General features: G+C 36.5%; 1 protein-coding gene across 3 annotated transcripts in view; it reads left to right on the forward strand.

Annotated features, from left to right (window-relative positions):
• Pdzrn4 (PDZ domain containing ring finger 4) overlaps positions 1 to 22,630 on the forward strand; it is a 367,112-nt gene that overhangs the window by 208,545 nt on the left and 135,937 nt on the right. Inside the window, exon 1 of one of the 3 annotated variants that reach the window (XM_048802553.1) lies at positions 19,452 to 19,924. The exons of the other annotated variants lie outside the window; for them this stretch is intronic. Coding sequence (XP_048658510.1) covers positions 19,856 to 19,924 — 69 coding nt within the window. The 5' untranslated portion in view covers positions 19,452 to 19,855. Of the gene's footprint in view, positions 1 to 19,451; positions 19,925 to 22,630 lie in introns of those variants that run through there. 3 annotated transcript variants of the gene reach the window in all.

The following is a 22,630-nucleotide window of genomic DNA, read 5'->3' on the forward strand; positions in this document are numbered from 1 at the left end:
CCTATTCTTTAGACAGCTCTAGTTTGGGGCAAGTGGATCTTCAAGTGTATGCAGGATTAGGCCTTTTTGTTTTCAGTGCTGGGGATCAAACCCAGGGCCACACTTATGCCAGTCAAGTTTTTCACCTCTGAGCTGCTCCCCCAGCCCATTCTATTCTCATTTGCATCACTGGGGCAAGAAAGTTAAGTGAAAATATGTGTAAACTTTTCCCCAAACTCTATCATTATACCCTTTACTTGAAAGCATTATATGCCTTGATGTTTGAACTTAGTGTTAAAAACATCTAAAGACTGTGTTCATAGGCTAACTGAAATTTGTCTTTTTAAAGGATAGCTTCTTTGGTTATTTAATAAAGAGGTTGTTTAACTTCTGTTTATCACTTTTACAGATGGAATACTGAAATGGATGCAAAACGTGACCAAGGGTGATTTCCAAATATCTTATTTGGAAAGAAATTTGTCATATTACCCCAATTCTAAAGAAAAACATTTAAAAAATATTTTTATATATTTGAAATGTAAAAAGATGCTTATAATTCAGCCGAGCATGGTGTTGCATGCCCGTAATCTCAGCCGCTCAGGAGGCTGAGGCAGGAGGATCACAAGTTCAAAGCCAGCCTCAGCAACTTAGCAAGGCCCTAACCAACTCAGGGGATCCTGTCTCTAAGATACAAAAAGGAATGGGATGTTGCTCAGTGGTTAAGTGCCCCTGGGTTCAATCCCTGGTACCCTTTCAAAAAAGATGCTTATAATTCATATATCCCTTAAATATTGCAGTATTTTCTTTCCTTCTCTCCTCCAAAACTTATGTGAAAGGGATGGTCATTACATAGACAATGCCACTTTGGGCCAGAGGAAACTTGACTAAGTATCATTGTCAACATGAACCAAATAGTACCATCTACTTTCAAGGAGAATTGGCAAAACCATTGACAATGCTAATTGTTTTAGAGATTTCCATACAATGTTCTTCCTTAATTTAGTCACAGATTTAGTTTCACTCATCTTCTTCAATCATCCAATAGTACTTAGGGAATATCTTTTGTGTCAGGCAGAAATCAAGATGCCAAATATGCAGATATTGTGCTTGACCTCCGTGATGTCACAATCCAGTAGGCAACTAAGATAATGTCAAAAGTTCTATAATAGTGATGATTACAAAGTGATATGGAGATACAAAGGAAGAGTACTTGATTCTTCTACAGAAAAAAAGGGAGAAGTTCACAGAAGTGCTAAAGTTTGATTTCTTAAGTGAGCAATGATATTCGTGATGGAGAAAATAACACCAACAAAAGTATATAGGAATAAATGTGCGTGAGAACGTTGTGGAATGGTAAGAGTACACAGTGTTTGCAGGAGTAGAGACAGTTAAAGTTATGAGGCAGGGACACATCATGTGGGTCTGAAGATATCACCACACACTTATCTACATATGATATGACAAAAACTTAGTCAAACATGTTAGCTCCTTCAATAGTCATGTAGCACAATCCAATTCATTAATTTTCTAATTATTCAATCTTATAGTGGATAATAAGCATTCTGTACCTATACAACATAACATGTAATTACAGATTTGTATATTTTTATAGAAATACTGGACATTGAATACAAAGTAGAATTTATGCAGTTCTAATAGGGCTCTTTTGCCTGCTTCTGTGAGCACCCTCTGTAGCAGATTATCATTTATTTGAATTTATAACTGACATTGACAAACAACAAAAGAACACTGATATTGCATGTATTCACTTTTTAAAATAGAAACATGCTTTAAAAATTAAATTGAAAAACTTGGAAACATCGCTTTCATTCTATGGAACATTAATTGAAAGTAGAATGTCATCCTAAATGAATCATTGGTATCATTTCTGCTGGTACATTATCTGGAAAGAGTAACAGGAAGAAAGATACTGTGATATGCATTTTCAAACACTAACAAAGGCATTCTAGCTTGCATCAAAACTCAGAAGTAATCAGAGCTATTGCACATCGATACCAACTTTAAAAACTGCCCCTCAGGAATTTTATTCCTAGTTTTAAATAAAATAAAAAATCCTTGACTTTTACAAAGTGTGTGATCAGGTTTCACACAAATCCAAAAGCAAGCTGCATCTTTATAAATAGTCATGACTTTGCCCTATTTTTAATGGTTAAACTGGAGATTCTCTGAGATTCACTACATTTTGCCTGTGGCTACTTTTCTACCATGAAATTTCAGAGTTGGCTGTTATGTAAAACAAAGCAATTTTGCTGCAGTCCTCCTTGGAGGACAGCTCTGATATATGAAGGAAGTGTTGATCTATTGCTATTTCCCTGAGCAGATACAGCAGCAGCCAATGGAAAAGAGGGTTTGGCTGGGGAAGAATAGTTGGGTGGCCAGCATAGGGTGTAGGTGTCAGTGGGGGGTGACTGCTATCTCAGATCAGCATCTTGCCAAAAACCCACAGCCTGAGAAGCAGTCAAACGTGACAAATCTCCCCTTGCAATTTGATGGGATGCCCTGCTTGGTTTCTTGTAGCCAGAAGAAGAAAAGCAGATTTCAGATTAAGGATATATAACTCCATTCGGAGATAAAGCAGGATTTTCCTATGCTAATTTGTATTATTTTCCATAGGAAATGAGAATAAAAGAAATCCTTTCTTAACTGGGTTTGAGTGATAACCCTGTATGGAGCCTTCCTTTTCTCCATGTCTTCTTATCATGAATACCTGTTTCATATCTGGTAGTTTGGTTTTGTGCCATTTTTTTTTTTTTTTTACAAAGTATAATGACTTCTCTGAGAGTTCCCATAAAACTGTGGTTGGATGACAGAGTGCTTACTGCCAAGCTTGTGGTTTCCTGAGCTGTAATCCTGTTAAGTACCTGTACAATAGTGCAACAGCTGGTGCAGGCTGCAGACGGTGTGTTCCTGTGCTATGCTGTGACTTGGGATCCATGCAGAAGATGAGCTGGGTCAGCTTAGAACAGACCTAAGTACCCCTCAGACAGCTGGCCCAGTAACTATACACTAGACAGTCTTGGGAGAAAGACTCATTGTATAACATTAATTTTCTTCTCTAGCAGACGGTAAGGTAACTGAAGCCAGGTTGATTTTGCTACCTTGGGATTTTTACCTAATGATCTTCTGGAAGGCAGGTGCATTGGCAGGGATATTAAGCTTCTGAAAACCCAACTAGTATTACAGAGTAAACCTTTGCTGCCATGGGGGTTTTAAAGGAGTGGGTGCATTAGTGTTAGATCATTACAAAGCATTTTGCTGACTACTGCAGAATTAATGGCACTTTTATGGCTTGCGGTTAATGACTGTCAAGAAATAAGAGTTTATATCTGTTCAAATTGTAATTTTAAATCAAACCAGCCAGCTGTCAGGGCATCCAGCACACACAGACTCCTTCTGGGTAATTTTTGGTGCTTCCCTTACACCCATCAGGGTGTTAGATCATTACTTGGAATCTCAGTTGTTTTGCATATACTCCATTTAAGTTTTATCATGACAAAGGCAAAGCAAGTTGTCATTTCAAGAACAGGCAATTTCCCCCATCTCTGTGGAAATTTTGTTTTCTTCAGCATAGATGTGCTTGTAATCATTGTTATCTGCTGTGCCTGATTTTTTCAAAGTTTTTTTTTTTTTAATTTGATGAAAGCACATGAAAAACGACCTCATTTTCTCCATTACTAAATGCCAAGACACCTGATGTGAACTCTTGGTCTGTACCTCCGCTTCTCAAACTTCTAAATTGACCAAGTCTTGGGGCTGGGGATGTGGCTCAAGCGGTAGCGCGCTTGCCTGGCATGCGTGCGGCCCGGGTTCGATCCTCAGCACCACATACAAATGAAGATGTTGTGTCCGCCGAAAACCAAAAAAAAAAAATAAATATTAAAATTCTCTCTCTCTCCCTCACTCACTCTCTCTTAAAAAAAAAAAAGATTAAAAAAAAAATAAATAAATTGACCAAGTCTTTACTTATCATTGTCTTGTGTCTGAGGGGAAAAAAAAAATTTCTCCTCCAATCAATACCTATTTCCTTTACTGTGCCTCTCTTCACTTTTACCCCCTCTAGATTTGTCCTGCATCACAGTTCAGCATCTGCAACATCCTCTTTCTTGGTTTCGTTTATTTTCAAAAGCAAACAAACAGTACACTTCCTTTGATCTTGCTGTCTGCTGCAAAGCCTTTTTAGCTCCCTCTTCTTTCCATTACAAACTTCTTGAAATTCTAGGCTTCATCTGTCTTCTCTACTCCATCATGTGGGACACACACCTCTTGGTCAGCTCTGCACTACCCACTCTGCCTTGCTCTGCACAACTCTTGCAGAAATGACCAATGGGTAAATAAATGATAAAGCCACCACACCCCACACTGCTTCCTGCAGCCTGGAACTCTCAACCACACTTAACTCTACTGAGAAACCCCTCAGTTTTGAAATTGTACATCTGCGGTTTTGTAGCTCCTTTGACTCAACTTTCTTGGTCCTTCCTTTTCCAATTTCTTTACCTAAGAATATCCAAATGCTCAGATATTTTCCACAAATGCCCAACTCATTGCTTAGGTTTCAAACAAATTCTGTTGACCTTCAGATTCATCTCATTATCTTTGATTTCTCTCATCAAAATCTTAGCTCCATAAAGGACATCACCATTCTGAGAATTAACTGGGTCTCAACATACCTAACTCTAACCTGTTTATATCCCTACCCACCATAACTCTTCCTCCTGACCTTATGAAAGAGCCTCTGTCCCAGACATCAATCCCAGACATCCAGTCTCACAAATGCACTCACCATTGATTTCCTCCTGTCCCTTGCCCATTGCTTGGCAAGACTTCTTATTCTTACTTCTGTGGCATTTCTCACATTTATTCCATATACCTTTTCTTCCTATTTCCTTTATTCAAGACCACCCACACACTATTATAAAAGGTTAATTACTACTTTTAATTATTACTATTGTTTGAGACTCTTGTTTGCTTCTTCCAGTTAAAGAATCTTAAGAAACTGAAATTATACAATAAATGTTGGCAATCCTTTACACAGAAATCTCCAGCAGCTCTTCATTACCAACCTCAGGAAGGACAACGCAGACCCTCAGATTCTTCACCTCACTTTCAAGATCATCTGTCCTGAGAGGATCCGCTTTTTATACACAGACTAAATAATGTGCCACTCCCTTAACACTTCTATAATTTACTAATTCTTCCTCTTTTTTCTTCACTATTCCTTTTCCTAACAACTTTTTTTCTTTAATTCCTCCATGTCTGCCTGCTAAATATACCATGCCTTGTGATATTTTTCTGAGAAAGTCAAAAATTATGAGCAATAAAATTCATGTATATGGTTCATATATTTATAAGTGAGTGATAAAGAAATAGGTCTTTCAACCAGCTAATAACCCACAGTGCTTAGTATTCTGTATCTCTACTAAGAATTCCGTTTTAATGATTTATTTATTTAATTATTTAAGGTTAGCAGAATACCCATGTGTATCAATAAATACTTGTTGAATGAGTAAATGAATTTAACTGATTGTTTTTAATTAGAGTCTCTTGCCTCATTACCTTGGTATTTCTTGGGACTGACAGAGTTATCAGTTTTGCTTTTACTTGCAGTTTTGTTCTCACTGATTTGTATGCCATTTTGTACTATACCTATGATAAACTCATTTCACCATTAAAGTGAAAACGGAAGAGTCAACATGATATACCTTACTTTCATGTTGCTAATTGGTATTAAAAGTGAGGAGAGTGTATCTGTTCTTAAATGACAGGAATTACAAAATATATTCTCAGTCAAATGAGAGCTATGTTTCATAGGTACCAATCAGATACTCTCGCGTTTCAGTGAAATTTATGGTAATCATTAATAAACTACATTAAAAATCTGGCTCATGTCCTACATTTTCTGAATTTATACATATACATAAAATGTACACATACATAGTATTCTTTCTGTGTGTGTTCATGTGCATGTGCACATGGACCTTTCTTTGACAATATAACATTTACCTAAAACATTTACAAAATGCTTAGTCAACTTTCTATCCTCTAGTATCTTCATTCCACTTATACATAGTGACTCTGGTTTTACCAATCTTTTATCTCCTGATTTCCTTTGTTCAACAACATTTCTTTGTTAGTTAAAACGTGGCAACCTAGTTTCAGTTTGTTTACAGAGGAGTAGGGGGTGTATAGGGGCTGCAGGAGTAGGTTGGGGGGGGGTGGGAGGGTGGGGTTGGACTCCTCAGTAGTAATTTTAGTTAGATAAGTTTTTCTACTTGATTCTACTGGAACAATTTTCCTAAAATTTTATTGAATCTGTGAAATATCACACCTCTGATCTTTTGCACATAATATGGTATTCTTAACAGACTGCCATGAAAATTTTACTCAACTTCTAATGTTAATTATATATTCCTGTATCTCTCCCCAGAGCAGAAATTTCCAGTTTACCTTGCCACTGTATTCCCACCCCACAGTGGGTAAATTGTTATATATTTAACTTCCTTAGCTGTTGAGATTTTGAACAAGCTTGTAATTGTAACCCTTCCAAATCATTCAGAAAGTGATATGGCTCTTGGGAGCTTGGGTAGGAAAAGATGGTTTATATGAGGGACAATTACTTCAGGTAATCAATTCTGTCAATAACACCAAGAGGCAGAAGCTATTAACTCTATCTCACAAATGGAGAAACAAAGACTCAGAAAGTTAAACATGGTTTTGTTGCTCAAATTGTGGAGTCAGAATCTAAGAGCATGATTCTTATTCTGAAGCCCATATTGTTCCATTATTTTGACTATAGGGAAGTTCTTCATGTCCTGAAAATTTATATTCTCTGAGCCACACTAAAAGATGTCCATTCTGTATCTGTTTTCCTTCAGGCCTTACCCTCCTTATGTAAAAATAATTATTTATCACTTGATCAGGAATCAGCTCAATCTATTTATGCTGTAGTTGTGTGCTATAGAGTTGCTGTCTTAACCAAGTTAAGACGCAGAGTTCCTCTGAGAGTCTGTATTTCTGAAGTGGGCAAGGTATTTGTGCAGAAGAATTGTTGGTTCTATAGGATCATGTGCTATATAGACTGCATATATAAAACTATAAGTCCATTTCATTTATTCTATGCCCCCAACAAAAAATAGTGCTTACTATATAGGTAAACAGATGACCTGATTAAAGTCTGGATGGCTTATAGCAAGATTGACATTTCTGAACATTCATTCAATTATGCTAGGTAAAGTTGCTGTATCTCTCTGCACAAAATAGCTCAAGAAGCCTCTAGAAGTCACCATGACATGTTATTGAGTCATGATGACTTGAGTTTTTTCATTTAAATACATACACTCAGAAGTGTTGTCTTTGATTCTAAGTTATGCTAACCCGTCAGAGTGACAAGCAATCCTTAACGCCTTCTTGGTTTATTGAAGTAAAGCTACAATTCTCCTTCATCAAGAATTAGTTAGGTCTAGAATCTCCTGTGGATGACTTTCTTGTAAGTGGGAGTCAGAGATTTAGACTTTTCCTACCATGTGGTTCCATTGCATTGGTGCCTTTAGCTAACTGTCATGTGAAAGGTGGAAAGAGAGCTGAAAGCAGATTTCAGAAGCCAGGCCTGACAATGCTCTTAATTAGCACTTCTACCTGATTCTGTAGACTAGAACTTGTCATATCTTCCCACCAAGGTACAAAGAGATGAGCAAATATAGGCTTCTGGGTCTCATAAAAAAGAAAATAGATTAGTTAACATATCACATAGGCCCTGTCACAAATAGGAAGACTTATGTGGATCAAAACTATACTCAGAATAAATGATTTAAAAGTATTTTCAGTAACAAATATTTAACCAGTTAATATAAAAATAAAATAATCTATTTAAAATAAAACCTTATACCCATGGTTATATTGCTTTATTTTTATATTTAAAAATTAAGTTAATCAAAATTCAAACCAAATGCCTAAAGTGAAGTCAACTTTCACATATGAGTGAGGAGACTAGCTGGACAGAAGTTAAACTAAGAGCTGGTCATTACAGGTTATGGGAAGGAGAAAGGATGGTCAAGGGGTAGGAGGGAAAGCTCAGTCTACCTACACACAGTGGTAGGGAACATTCAAATTTATTGGCCCAGTAGAGAATCTGCTGGCCCAAGAACAACTGGACATTTTTTTAAACAAGTAATTTTCTGTTATATTTTAGATGTTGTTCTTCTGTTACCGAATGAGCCTTTAGTCATACCTGTGTTTTTTGGCAAATATGTCTGAGAAAAATCCACGAGGTCTAGGAATTATTGTCTCCTATCTTGTGACATAAAGTCAGAAAAAAAATATGACTATATTTACACTTGGGTCAGAGGATTCACTTTTCATTTGACTTGAACAAACAACTCAAAGCATTCATCAGATGTTAAGCAAATACTCTAGAGTTGATCTAATTCAGTCAATAGCAATTGTGGATTTTTAATGAGTCTTCTTTTACCTACTAAAACCTATCAAAATATAGTAGATTCTATATTTATCAGAAGATTTTCCATAATGCACTACAAATCATCAAGCAAAACTGTAAACGTATTCACTTGTTTAAAATATACAATTTTTGTTATTTATAGTATCACTAGACACCAAATTCAATCTGACTGGGGCTAAGTTGCTTGTGATTGAAAGCCATTTCACATGGTGCAATAAGTAGTGGTGATAAAGGACTTATGGTACTCCAAGTCCTAAAGCCTGTGGTATTAGAGCAGTGGTCATGCAAGTTCTGCCTAGGAAAATATAGCTCCAATTTGGAACGCTTAAAATTGTAGCTTTTTTATCTATCTATGTGTAGGCCTCCTTCCTAATTAATCTGAAGTAGGAACAGGTGTCTTGTGACTAAGTCCAATGGGAAAGGGCCAAACCTACTCAAGATGCATCACTCTTCCTAGAAAACAGTCACTTAATTCTCTTTGCCGATCACCAGCCCCTGGAAGTTGGGCCAATCACTATTCCACTAGTGGATGGTAGGTTCATAATGCTGATCCAGAAGCCAAATTTCAGATTAGCTGCAGGTACAGTAAGAATCTGACCACCTGCACACCCACAGGTAGGATGTGTCTGGTGAACTGAGTGACTCTCACTCAAAGCCAGCGCTACACAACTGCTTCATTCATGGAACACAGGGCTAAATCCACACAATGCTAAATGAAGTGGATCCTGATTCTTAGCCTCTGAGAGAAGAAGGGAGTCCTCCTAGAAAAGGTGGGGTCTTTAAATCAAGTCACTTCAAATTTAAATCTCCACCATTTAACCAATTCTGTGACTTTGATCAAATTACATAATATTCTGACCACGAGTTTTCTTTTATGTGAAAATGACGACATATATCTCATAGAATTTTTGTGAGACAGAAAATGTTTTAGATATAGTAGGTGTTTCATAAATGTTAGTTCCCTTTTCAAATTAGTAAAAATCATGTAGGAAACCATATCAGAAATTGTCATAATGTGAGGCAGTCAAGAGACAGAGTCTGGTTTAACACCTTATGTGGAGATTTGGAGGAGGGAGAGGAAAGAAGGCAACACATCTGAATCTTCTGTGGGATGTTTAAAAATACACATCATCAGACCACTTTCCAAATGGGCTATTCTCAGAAATATGGGGTAGATTTTATGTACTTGTAACTTGAAAACCCTTCCTGATTGATTCTGATGCACATCCCTAGAGAAGTACCACAGCTTTGGAAGCAGAATATGGTGAATTGAACAGAAGTTACTAGGTGAATACTTGTGGAACAAAGAGGATTCATGCCTTGGCCCAGTTTCTACCTCCCATGATCATAGAGGTCCTTTCTTCCCCTTTTTAACTGACATTCACCATTACACCAATCATTGCTTATCCTAGGGGAATCTGACCCCTCCTAGAGAAAAGTTTCAAAGCATCTTTCTAGACATTTGCCAAAATGTAGACAAAGCAATAACATGGCTGCCTGCTCATTTGAATAATTTCACAATAATAGAATATAGACACTTCTGTATGTTGTAAAATGTGAGCTAATATTTATTAAGCAACTACATGGAATAGGCCCCAGGGAAAGCACGTATTCACAAACTCCTTTGGGGTAGCTGTTATCAATATCCTTTATTCACAGTGAGGAAACTGAGGCACCTAAGTGTACCTAAGTATGTAACTTGTTCGAGTTCATATAAAAAGCTTTTTAGAGTGAATTGCAAGTACACTTTTAGATGACTTCAAAATCTAAAAAGTCTGCTGGTGCAGTGGCACATGCTTGTAATCCCAGCAGCTTAGGAGGCTGAGGCAGGAGGATCCTAAGTTCAAAGCCAGCCTCCGCAAAAGCAAAGTGCTAAGCAACTCAGTGAGACCCTGTATCTAAATACAATACAAAATAGGGCTGGAGATGTGGCTCAGTGGTCGAGTGCCCCTGAGTTTAATCCCTGGTACAAAAAATAAAAAATAAAAATAAATAAAAAGCACCTAAGTGTTCCTTCTAATGACAATAGTATCATGAACTAGAATTTGTATGTAATTAGACATTCTATATTATTATTTTCACAATGAATGAAGCAGTATTAGCATTCTGATTTCTAGTGCCAATGTTTTAAAGAGCCATGTGAGGGCCATTTTTAAAACATAAAAAGGTAACAAAGGACAAGGTAGGTCTGAAGCTCCCAGGACCAAAACAAATAAGTGATTTCCTAGGATCTCCCAGGTAGAGAAAACTTCAGACCCTGAATGCCTTAATAAAATAGCTTCTCACTTAAAAAATAAAATAGTTTATCTCTTTTCTTGCTATCTCCTTACCTGTCTTACTTTCTTCATTTAGTTACTAGTGATACACACACACACACACACACACACACACACACGCAGCTAGGGAATGAAGCAGAGACAAACATTCTAGGTTCTGAAATGTCCGAGAACACAGATCCCCACGTAGCATTCCATGTTAATTCCTTGCATAGTCCCTATAATTGTCTTAATCTTTTATATAATAATGATCTGTGTAGGTATTTAATGATTTCTTTCAGTACAAAGTTTGTTCCATGCAATCTGGGATCTTTCTTTCTATGTTGTGAATATCATGATAATGACTAAGTGAGCAGAATTGAAGAATGATAGAGGAATGATCATGTTTCATAGTACCCAATAAAAAGTAATAGCTGTTAAAAGAAAAAAGGAGAAGGAGACAGAGAGGTTGGGACCAGGGAACTGAGGAGTAAGAAGGGCTTACAGATGTATGTTTGTAGGCAGAGAAGCAGAACCCAGCTGAGTAAAGATGGTGGACTGAATCTAGGAGAATGACCTGGGAGAAATGGAAGGAAAAAAAGAGAAACTGAGCCATTCACATTGACAGTGTTTTGGCATTAGGTGTAGGCTGCAGGAAGAGCCAAGACAGACACTCAAACCTCAGACTTGAGCACCTGGAGATACTCAGGCCATTCATTCATATGGGGCACATGCAGAGCAGCAGTTATGGGGAAGAGGATTATAATTTAAGTTTTGATAAGTTGAAGTTAATGTGCTATGGTGGACAGACCCAGTGGAAATATCAGTAGTTAATGAATAGTGAATCTGAAGCTTAAGAAATTAAGTGTGGCAATTTAGACTTGGGAGTCATCAGCAAATCTCTACCTTCACTTTTCTCAAAACCTCCAAAGGTTATTGGTCTTGATTAACTGTTGGTTATTCCTCAATACAGAGGTATGATATGACTGTCCTATTGTCAATGTATATATTCCCTACCATAAAAAATACTAAGAAAGAAAAATATTCTACAGTTTGGGGTACATATTCCGTGCAGCAGTACCCCATCACCAGTGGAGTGGAGTAATGTTATGAAATTGCTTAGGTTTTATTCAATCTATTTTATGCAGTCATGCTTGAGGACGCAACATGGAACCTGGAAGTTAATTTTAGACTACACGTCTAGTCCTCAGGGAAATTCTTACATCTCAGTGTGCTGCAAGCATCACCAGAATTTTACCCCTAACCATCTAGGAATGTGCCATAATAATAACTACTCCTCAGGAGCAGGAAGTTTAGGATGCCAGTTCAATAGTTGATCCAGACTGCTTGCATTTGAGTTCTCCTCCCCCATTTACCATTCATGTGACCTACTAATCACCCATGTCAGGAGGAGTTATTTATAGTACATACCTCATAGTGTTTATATGAGAATTAAGTGAAATTAATAATACATAGTGCTTGAACTATAATGTACAAAAAGAGCTAAACAACCATTTTTTGTTTTCTTGTTTTCAAAAAGGGCCAGGAATTATCACCATGCTTTGCTTATAGTACTATTCAATAAATTCTGGTGGAGTGAATTTACAGAGCATTTACCCCTTTTGCAGAACTAAACACGGTGATGGTAGCATTCTGGGTAAATTCCACATAGTACCTATAGTGTTGCTGAATAGTGTGAAATAATCAAAATATTATTTAACCTCCAATGAAATGAAAAACCAGTATTATACTGGGCTAGGTTAGTAGATATTAATATTCCTAAAATAAATGTTTTGGGGCTCCCTGTTTCATAAATGTATAAGCCTAGCTTCATATGGTATAACTGGTTTCCAGTATACTCAGGTATGCACTGCTTACACATTGCACATTTTAAAAATAGAGTAGCGAAACTATTACTAAGAGTGTATTACATCACAGTCCTTATACAGAGAAGTGCGTGTGTGTGAGTGTGTGTGTGTGACATTTATCAAACAGGTACTTCCTGGGCTACCATTTCTGTTATACAAAGAACTAGTAAACAAACAGCCTTTAAAATGATTGAATAACCAGCCTAAATGTACAGTAGCAAACAAGGTGAATAGAGGAATGACCATAATAGTCAAAGAAGTGAATTTCAAATTATATCGAGTTATGACAGAAAAAATAGAAATAGATATTTGAAAATCTAAGATGGAAGTCATTCTTATCATGACTCGACTCTGTCCTGTGATTACTAGTAGCCATTATGCATTAGGCAAATACTCTGTGCCAGGTATACTTAACATGTATCATCACAATGGCTTTGTGTCTTGCAATAACTATATGATAGATCCTGTTACCATCACAGTTTTAGATATGAAGAACCAAGAAACAGAGTGAAGAAAATTATAATAACAACTTGCCTCACATTACATAGATAGAAACTGAGGAAACCAAGACTTGACCCCAGACACATGACTCTAGCTTTCATGCCTAACCTGCACACCAGTGTGGGCAAAATCCTTCTCAGTTCATGAATCTCTTTTCACATTTGTTCCCTTATTTCAATCTGTGTAATCAGCCTGCAAGGTCAGTATTATATCAGAGTATATAAGTTGCACAAAGCCACACAGGTGAAAGTGACAGGGCTCAGATAAGAACCCCAGTCCTCTCTCTTGACATCCTACAACTTTTCTTTCCATTGCAGTCTAGCCTAGGACCTGGCAGCTCTCAGGAGTTTGTAAGTCAGTAGGGCCATCTTGGTTCAGCAGGCAATGACTATAGTACAGATTGAAGGTGGCCAACTAGTGAGCACAGTGTACAAAGGATCAGCACATTGATCTGTGGAGTTATAACTGGGGAAATGGAGGACACGTGGGAACTGTCAGCAGAGCTCCTTTCTAAATTCGTGACATATGAGTTGATGCCGCACAGTGTTGTGGAAAACACTAGATTAGTGTCAAAAGGCAAAATCCCTAGACTCCCTTGGAGTGGGAATGGCAATACCTTATAAATTCTTCATTAACAAATGAGGGATGATATCTGACATATTTACCTCTGAGTTATTGTGGAAATGAAACAAGATGATTTATAATTCCAAAAACCTTGCACTCATATATCATCAGATTTATGATAAGCGCTGAGTAAATACTTCTGGAATAAATAAGCGAATAAGTGGCTGTGATATGGATCAGAGTGTAACTTTTAAGTGTGCAGGTAGTATATTCATATCAATACACAAATAATACAGCATATGTTCTTATATCTCATTTATTTGTATCCCTACCCACAGACATTTTTCCAGACTCTAAAATTTATATTTATAGAATCGAATCAAATTGAACATATTTTATGTTTATAATTCTTCAGTCTTTTAACTTTAACATTCTAGAAATATCCCTAAAGGGGAAAAATACCTGACAATTAGCTATGGAAGCAAAAATACAAATTTATGTCACTTTGCCAGGTTCAGGTAAACCATTATCTCCCAGTTACATTCATTTATTCAATATGTGTTTATTGAAGTCTTGAAATATGAATGGTACCATGCTAGAAGTTTTAGGAACTCAAAAAATAATTATATACTTCTGCTTCCCTCATCTGTCTTATAATCCAATAAGAGGGGTGAAGCATGATATATAGAGAGGGGATACATGCTTTGAAATGGGAATGGATAACATGCACCAAGAATTTAAAAGTTGTTGAGATCACTACTAGACAATGAGGTCAGGGAGACAAGAGAACATTTAAACTGGACCACAAAGTGTCCAGAGACTGATTTGTAGCATTTCCAAAAAAATAAGCAGAATGAGGTACTATCTGGGGTAAAGATAGGATGGAGTGGACCTGTACACCTCAGGATGACTTTGCTGGAGCCTTTTCTAGTGCCCTGAATCAAGGAATTCCAGGATCTGAAACTGAGTGCTAAAGCCAGCAAAGTCCCAGGTGCAACAGCAAGAATTGGTCATCCTAATGTGCATTGAGGACTGTGAGATCTTAGCTAACAGAGTATTCAGCTGTAAATACAAAAACATTTTGGTACTTAAATAGATAAAGTTTACATTTTTAACTACAAACCACTTCCCCTATTTTAGGTTCCATCTATTTTAAGTTATTCTCCACCACCCCCACCACCCCCTTGCCTTTAATTTCAGCACTTACAAGTACTAACCTCTACTTCCTCAGTCACCAGGAAAATACATATCAATGGCGCTCTGGCTTCCTCTGCCAGAGAAGTAGGTCAGCAATTAGCTATTGAATTCAACCACAGCATTTGTAATTGGAGAACTGAGTTCCGATCTCTTTACTGAGGTTGACCTTGAGCAAGTCACAGTCTTTCTCTAAGCACCAGCTTCTTTGTCTCTGTGTTTGAATATAAGATACATAAACTTTAGAAGATGTTAGGCAGCTGTATGTCTATTAATATTCAAAGGTGCACAAATATCCCCTAAGATGAATGGGGGATTGGACCCAGAATGGAAATGTGTAGCCACACATTCAAGTAGTTGGAAAGCATGCCCTTGAGGAGAGTGGAGTTACCCACTGAACTTCTACAACAACACAGGAAAAGAACATCAGAGTGATTGCAGAAAACAATAGAGAAAATGGGCAGCTACAATTTCAGGCAGCTGTCACAGACTCAGGACTTAGCCAATTCAGGATAGTCCTATCTGGCTTTCTATCCCTCCTTCAGTAGAGACTTCAGTAGAAGATAGGTACATATTCCCTTCTTATCTGCAGGGGATATGTTCCAAGACCCCTAGCAGATGGCTAAAACTGTTGTTACTGTATACATACTTAAAGTTTAATAGATAAAGTTAAAAATAAATTTTAGAAAGTTTAATTTATAAATTAAGCATAGTAATAATTAACAATAACATACAAAAATACAATTATAGTAATTTACTACCATAAGAGTTATGTGAATGTGATCTCTCTCTCTCTCTCTCTCTCTCTCTCTCTCTCTCTCTCTCTCAGTGCTTATTGCATTTTCACCTTTTCTTCTTGAAGCACTTCATGGCTTCTCTTTGGCATATTCAAATAGCCAGCATCACTATGCTTGTGCTTTCTGGCCATTATTAAATAAGGGTTGCTTGAACACAGGCACTGTGATACCACAACAGTTAATCTGATAACAAGACAGTTACTAAGTGACCAACAGGCATGTGGATACATTGCACAGAAGGATGATTCACTTCCCAGGTTGGGTAAAGTAGGACTATGTGGATTTCATCATATTATTCAAAAGGGTATGCAATTTTAACCCTTTGAGTTGTTTATTTCGGGAATTTTTCATTGAGTATTTTCAGACTGAAGTTGACCCAAGTAATTGAAACTGAAGAAAATGAAACCACAGAAAGCAAATTGTGAACATGGGGGGACTCCTGCACTGTATTGACTAGCAGGGATGAGACAGGCATAGTCTCTTTTCTAAATTAGTATTCAATAAGTCTTCTTAAACATAGCAAAAATATAGAAAACACCTAAAACAAAGGTCAGATTAATGAGTATGTGAATATTTAGTTAAACCAGTATCCAGGTCTGAAGTTAAAATTATTTTAGTCTCACTAAAACTTTCAGTATACCTAATCACAGACCCTCTCTCCCACTAAAGAGTACCCTCTTGACTTTTTTGGCAATCATTTTCTTATTTTCAAATTTATCATTCAAATTATGGTCATATGGAACAGAGTTTAGTAATGCATGGAGCTTTGTTTTCCATGCCATTGAAGTCTCTTTTAATCCACAGGCCTCCTCTCTTTCCCTCCCCTCCCCTCTCTGAAACTGGAATATGTATATGTCTATGCAGTGTTGCCCACAGTCTGAATTTGGCTGATTGCATCCTTATGGTGTAGTTCAATATGCTCCTCTGTCCTTTATCTTCATTGTAATTTGTTCCTTGTGGAAAGACTATTTCAAGAATGGTGTCATTTTATTCTATCAGGTGGCACATAGCATTCACTCTTCTCTTGTGTGAGATTCTGTCATAGTGTCAGCTTTCAATTCACAGTGCCCAGATCTACTAATTGATTAAGGATTTCTGGCTTAGGCATAGTCTATCTTTATTTCTTTCTTTGTTATCCTGAATGGGTGTATAAAGATAAATTCCTTCTTACCTATTCTTTAGCTATTCAGGGACACAATTTATATAAGAAAAGCCAGAAATTTGTTGGATGTCTTCCTTTCATCTCTTGGTTAGGCTCTTCATCTAGATCTTGGCAGACACATGTCCTATTTTGAATGCTAATGTATGGGTGTGGAGTAAACTCACAAATATTAAATGCAAATAAAAAACTGCATCTTGAAATACATATAATATATATTCTTACATATTTGTATGTTTTTTCCCCTAGAGAATTTGGAAAGATAGTCATTCATTCTCTACTTATTTTTTATTCCATATTATCATCCAAGAGAGATCGTATCTAATCCATTTGTATTTTTAAAATGTTGTTCATATTAATGCTTTTATCCCTTTCTGTTTCAAAGTTATGTTCAAATACAATATTTAGCTTTTTAGTCATTGGAAAACCCTCATATTCTAATGACATTTAGAGGACACTGGCCTGGCAGGTCTCCTTTGTTCAAGTCACTCTTTAATTCTTTGGGATGAGCCCATTAGTAGCAGAAGATGGAATCTTTCCAGGGTAATGGGCCAAGGGCAGCATTTGATAAATGATTGGAGAAACTGCTCTTGCTTCCTGAGATAGAAACAAAAGAACAGAGGGACCAATGATGAATAAAGAAAACAGCCAAGAGGAATTGCTGAGAGAATCACCTCAAGTGTAATCGCTTCCTTCACTGGAATGTTCATTCTTCACTTTTTGATCACTAAGAAAATGGTTTTTAAAGCTACATTGTTTAATTTTTCTTAAAACCCAGGTATAACATATTATGATCAGAAAGTTGCCATAAGTAGAAGCTTTGACCATTGTTTCCTATAACTTTTTGATCTCTAAGAAAATGGTGAAGTTATAGCAGTGGACGAGGCAAACACTTCCTTTGATAGATAGGTGAGCCATCCTTGCCTTATTGCATTCTAAGTCCTTGATCTGGCTTTTAAAATACCGAATCTACATACTTGATAATCAGATATCCATTCAGAATTTAGCAATATAGAACCCTTCAAAAAAAAAAAAAAAAGAGTCAATGTTTTCTTGGAAGATGTGAAATCTACCAAAATAACACTTCATGGGAAGTGACAGAAGGACTCTGAAAATTAAGACTTTTATAAGCATCAAAAACATATATTTTACAACTACTGCACATAGGGATTTTGCTTCTCTTTGTGGCCACTGGTGTTTTTCATGATTTCCCTTCATATACCTCCTCGAATGCATTTTTTTCCCATAAGGGAGTCACACCTTAATGAATGTCTCCTACAAGTGGTTTCTAATTTGGAGAACTTTGTTCACAACACATTGTTCCCAATTATGGTGCCACTTTCATGTAGGTCCCTCAGCTTGGCTTCCAGCCAAGTTGTTAGGTGAAATTAGGCCCAGAAAATCGGATTATTACATCTCAAGGGAAACAACCCATGAGCAGCAGATGATTGCTCATCTCCTCGCTACTTACTGGTGTTGAGGTGTTGATAGTTGCAAAGCCAATTTGTTAACAATTAGTGCTCATTAGAATCATTTCCTGTTATCGATTCTAAACATTTGACAAAGCACTTTTAGGAAATTGGACCCCAAAACATAGCAATACGTAAGTGTTGAGCAATTAAAAATCTTCAAGATCCAGTGTAATTCCTAACCAGAGTCATCAGTTTCCAAGTAATTATTTTTGCTTTCAAACCCACCTGCTATCCTGTCCAGTTTAAAGATGTGCTGGAACAAGGACATACTTCTTAATTAGCAGAGATTGTAGATAAAGCAGTGTGGAAAAAAAAGGAATTTTCTTTTATTATCTGCTTTGGCTATTTGTAGTATATCTTTAAGGGACAAAAACTGCCAGCTTGCAATACAATTTAAGTATTTCTGAGAGTGTGAAATTAAATGTATTACTTCTATTATCTAAACATCTAAGCTTAGTTTATAAGTCTTTCACCTTTGCACATTATGAATGCTAAATATAGAATCTTAAATGGCATCACTGTGCATTACATTAGAATTTAAATATTGCCATTGTCAGCTTTCTGAAATATTATATATGACTTTAATAAAATTAGCATAAATACCATATGCATTTGAAATTTTCTCAGAAAAAGCATTATATTTATCTATTTTTTAAATATAGATCTACATGCATTACAGTGCTACAAATTTATATTCAATAGAAATGCCCTTATTATCTAATTAAAATATTTATTATCTGTATAGTATCATGTACTCATACCTGCTTAAATGTTCTTTATTTAGACTGTTTTCTCTCCTTCTTAGTAAGTAACAGTGTTTGTGTATGAACTAATTATTTATTTTTGTAGGATCAGAATTAGAAATGAATGAAACCCCCCACCTCTTTTTCATTTCTCATATTACCCCCCCATTTTTTTTTGCTTCTAGGTTTATTTTGTAAATTTCAATAATTGCACCTATTCATTTCTCTCTAGATTTTATAATGCTTAAAATATTTTCTCATTGTTGAAAACCATGGAGATGTGAACTAAGTCCATTTCTATTTCTGAATTTCTTACAAAACTGTTATCAGTGGAGAAATTAAGTGTGTGCTCTTTTTTGAAATGCCCTGTGCTCAACCCCTCTATCCTTAATAAACAGAGATGGTATTGACACAAGTGAATTTTGTTTAACCATACTACATTTGCTTCTTAATTAGTGAATATTCATCTGTCATCAGCAGCAGCTATGACACCCCTCCCTGCTAACATGTTCTGTCATAAATAATCAATGAGGCACTATTAATATTCATGAGCTGGAATCTGTGTAGTCATGTGCACTGATGCAGAGACAGGGGGAGTGTTGCCATGAACTGACTGGAAACTCTGTGTGTGTATCCGTGAGTGCAAGATACTTAGGGAAAGCGAAGAAGAGCATGCTGCTACACACCACCCTGGCTCATGCTTCCAGCTAACAGCGGTTTGTCTGTGTTTCTGGACTGAAGTGACTGATGAAAAACAGTAGTCAAGTCTGGAGGGTGATTCCCTTTCAGTTCACTTGCCTTTCAGTTCTGGGGAAATTAGAAGATTTGCTCTCTCTCTCTGCTTCTTAGAATGGGCTGCAATTTGTGCACTTTTCAGAAAAGAGAGGAACACTACAAACTGCTCTATGAAGTTTCCCAGGTGAGTGCAGGTCTAATACCAGCAACCAAATAGCCAGGCTTTGTGTTTGTCTGAGAGGTGGTAAATGAATTCTGGCTAGCTTTATTTTATTTTATTTTTGTTTTTATTTTGGCTTTCAGTATATTTCAAAATTGAGGGTAGACGTGCTGGTTTGGGGCTTTTTATTTTGGGTTTGGGTGGCAGTTTTCAGTTTCCTTGCCACTCCCCCTTCAGATGACTTCCTGTGGGATTCTTTTTAACATTTTGTGTATCTGCTGCCAAGATGTCAGTCAAGTAAGAGGAGTAAAACTGAGATCCATCTCTGTAATACTTTGAGATACCTCTTTCATTTTGGAATAATGTTGACATTTGAAAATCAGTTGTATCTTTGTCTGCATAAATATTGGGATTTAATAGGTCTATGATCTCAGTTATTTTGAATAGACAGGAAAAGTTTCTTGCCAAATCTTGTTAGCCAGAGGAAATTATTTGATTAATTAGGAATTTTTGCTTTGGTTTAAGAGGAAGACCTGGTATTGTGTGTGTGTGTGTGTGTGTGTGTGTGTGTGTGTGTGTTAAAAAAGAAAAAAATATTTGACATGTCTTGGCTTAAAAATGAGATAAAGAAATATTTTTACTACTTGATCTTGGATCCTTTTTAAATAATTTTTTTGCCTGCTTAGCCCTGAAAATTAAATTCTAAGAGCTTATTATAGTATCTATATGTGACCTAGGAAAAAGTATATTAGTTTATATATTTCTTTAATGTGTATCTAGGGACTTTTCAGAATAAAAATAAGAAAGTCATATACACAGCTTTCATAGTTTTAATAGAATTCTGTTAATTTGCCATTGTATTTGAGCAGGTTCCCTTGGGAGTGAATGCTCAAGTACAAATGTCTTGTCAGGCAAAATAAAGTTTATTTCCCCTTCTTCCAGTTTGCTCCAGATGTGACACTACTACTTTTGTTTATAGACAATATTGCTGGTAAAAGATGATGTTTGGGATGTTGGTGGTCTGTGGCCCAGCAGTAGCCAAGTGCCCACTGCCTCCTGGTTCCCTCAGATTCCCCCTGACGTGATTCATTTCACAGTGGGCTAATTACAAAGTGGATTTGCTACACATGAAACAGCCTCCTCAGTTGCAATGTTAATGCACATTTTCATGGTAATGTGATCAGAGGCTCATTAGCCAGTTTCCAAAATGATCCTCTGCATTAATTAAATATAAAAATGACTCCTTTATCACCATAGAGAGGAAAAAGAAGATTAACATTGTTAATTACACCAGGGGCAATACCTTTTGCTTCTTTTTATTATTATTTTTTACTACAAAGTTGCAAGGATGGGCTAAAATAATATTCATTTTCTGGATAAGCTCTCATCCACTTTGATTCATGAAAACAGTCTCTAGGTGGAACACTTTCCTTTAGTTTGCTTGTTGGAGTTTGAGTTCTAGTATTGTTTTTCTTTGGGTGGTCAAGGAGCAATGAAGTAGATTCATGAATCTATTTTTTTTCCTCTAAATTACTAAATGATATAAAAGTATAATGTGGCAGAGGTGATAGCTGGTGACCCCCAACCCCAGCATTATGCCTAGGTTAAGCTGTTTATATTCTAGTAAGAAATCAAATAGGATTACTGCATTCAGAAAAGACCACTGTATTTGCTAAGGCACAGGAGCCTTTGTTATGGATTTTTAAAATGCTTGTCTGTGAGTTTTGCCTTCAAGTGCTTCCTAAATCTTGAGAAAATAGATAAGCCATAGTCTTTATTGCCTCTACCTGTACTCCTCCATATATTTATTTTATTTTCTCTACCACTGAGTTGCAGTACTTATGATCTTTAATAAAGGGGGTGAAAAATGAAGTATTAGCTTCCATTTAACTGGCTTTTATTAGATAAGTTAAAAGCCCAGCTTAAAGGTCTTGCATGTGCTTTCCAAGAGGATCCCTCCCACAGTTTGTCCCCAGCTTTGCCTTCTATTTTATTGAGTTAATGGAATAGATAAGATATCAAAGGAAACCAGTGATAGGCTCATATAATACACTGAAGCCCCGTGTGGTGCTGCAAACTAGTTTCTATTTTTATTCGGAGGAAAGGCATCTCAGAACACACATGAAAGTGAACAAGTTCTTAACCAGGTGTTCAGGAGGGCACATAGCTGCCCCTGTAAGAGAGTATTCTGTTTACAAAAGTGATTTGAGATTGGAAGGCTGAGTATTTCTAGCTGGTATATTAAAACAGATTAGCTCACACAAATATTAACACCTGATTGCCCAAATCCTATGCATTTAACACTTGTAATTCTCAAACCACCTGCATTTTTGTTTCTTTGGTTATTATTTCTTAAGAGCTTAGGCAAATCAAAGTTTAGCAGGGAATGTGATAATGCAAAATTAGCAGTGGCTATTAAATGCATGCCCAACAGTAAAACGTTTATTTCTTTATAATAGAATCATTATGATGTTGAACTTTGCCACATTTTCTTTCTAGATTTAGTGACCTGGTAACACAGGCCAACTAGAATACAGTTTCAGGTTTATAACTGCAGTAAACAAAAGCAAATGTGTTCACTGAGGAATCTGATGAAACAGAATGATGTGCTTGAGGTGTGAAATGAGGTCAAGTTTTTATTTTTTGGTTTTTTTCTTTTTGTTTGTTTCTTTTTTTGTCTTTTGCTGCTATGGAGGAGCTGAGACATTCAATTGGCAGAAGAATTGGAAT

The sequence above is a fragment of the Marmota marmota genome, unplaced genomic scaffold, assembly GCF_001458135.2.
Source record: "Marmota marmota marmota unplaced genomic scaffold, marMar, whole genome shotgun sequence".
NCBI lineage: Eukaryota > Metazoa > Chordata > Mammalia > Rodentia > Sciuridae > Marmota > Marmota marmota.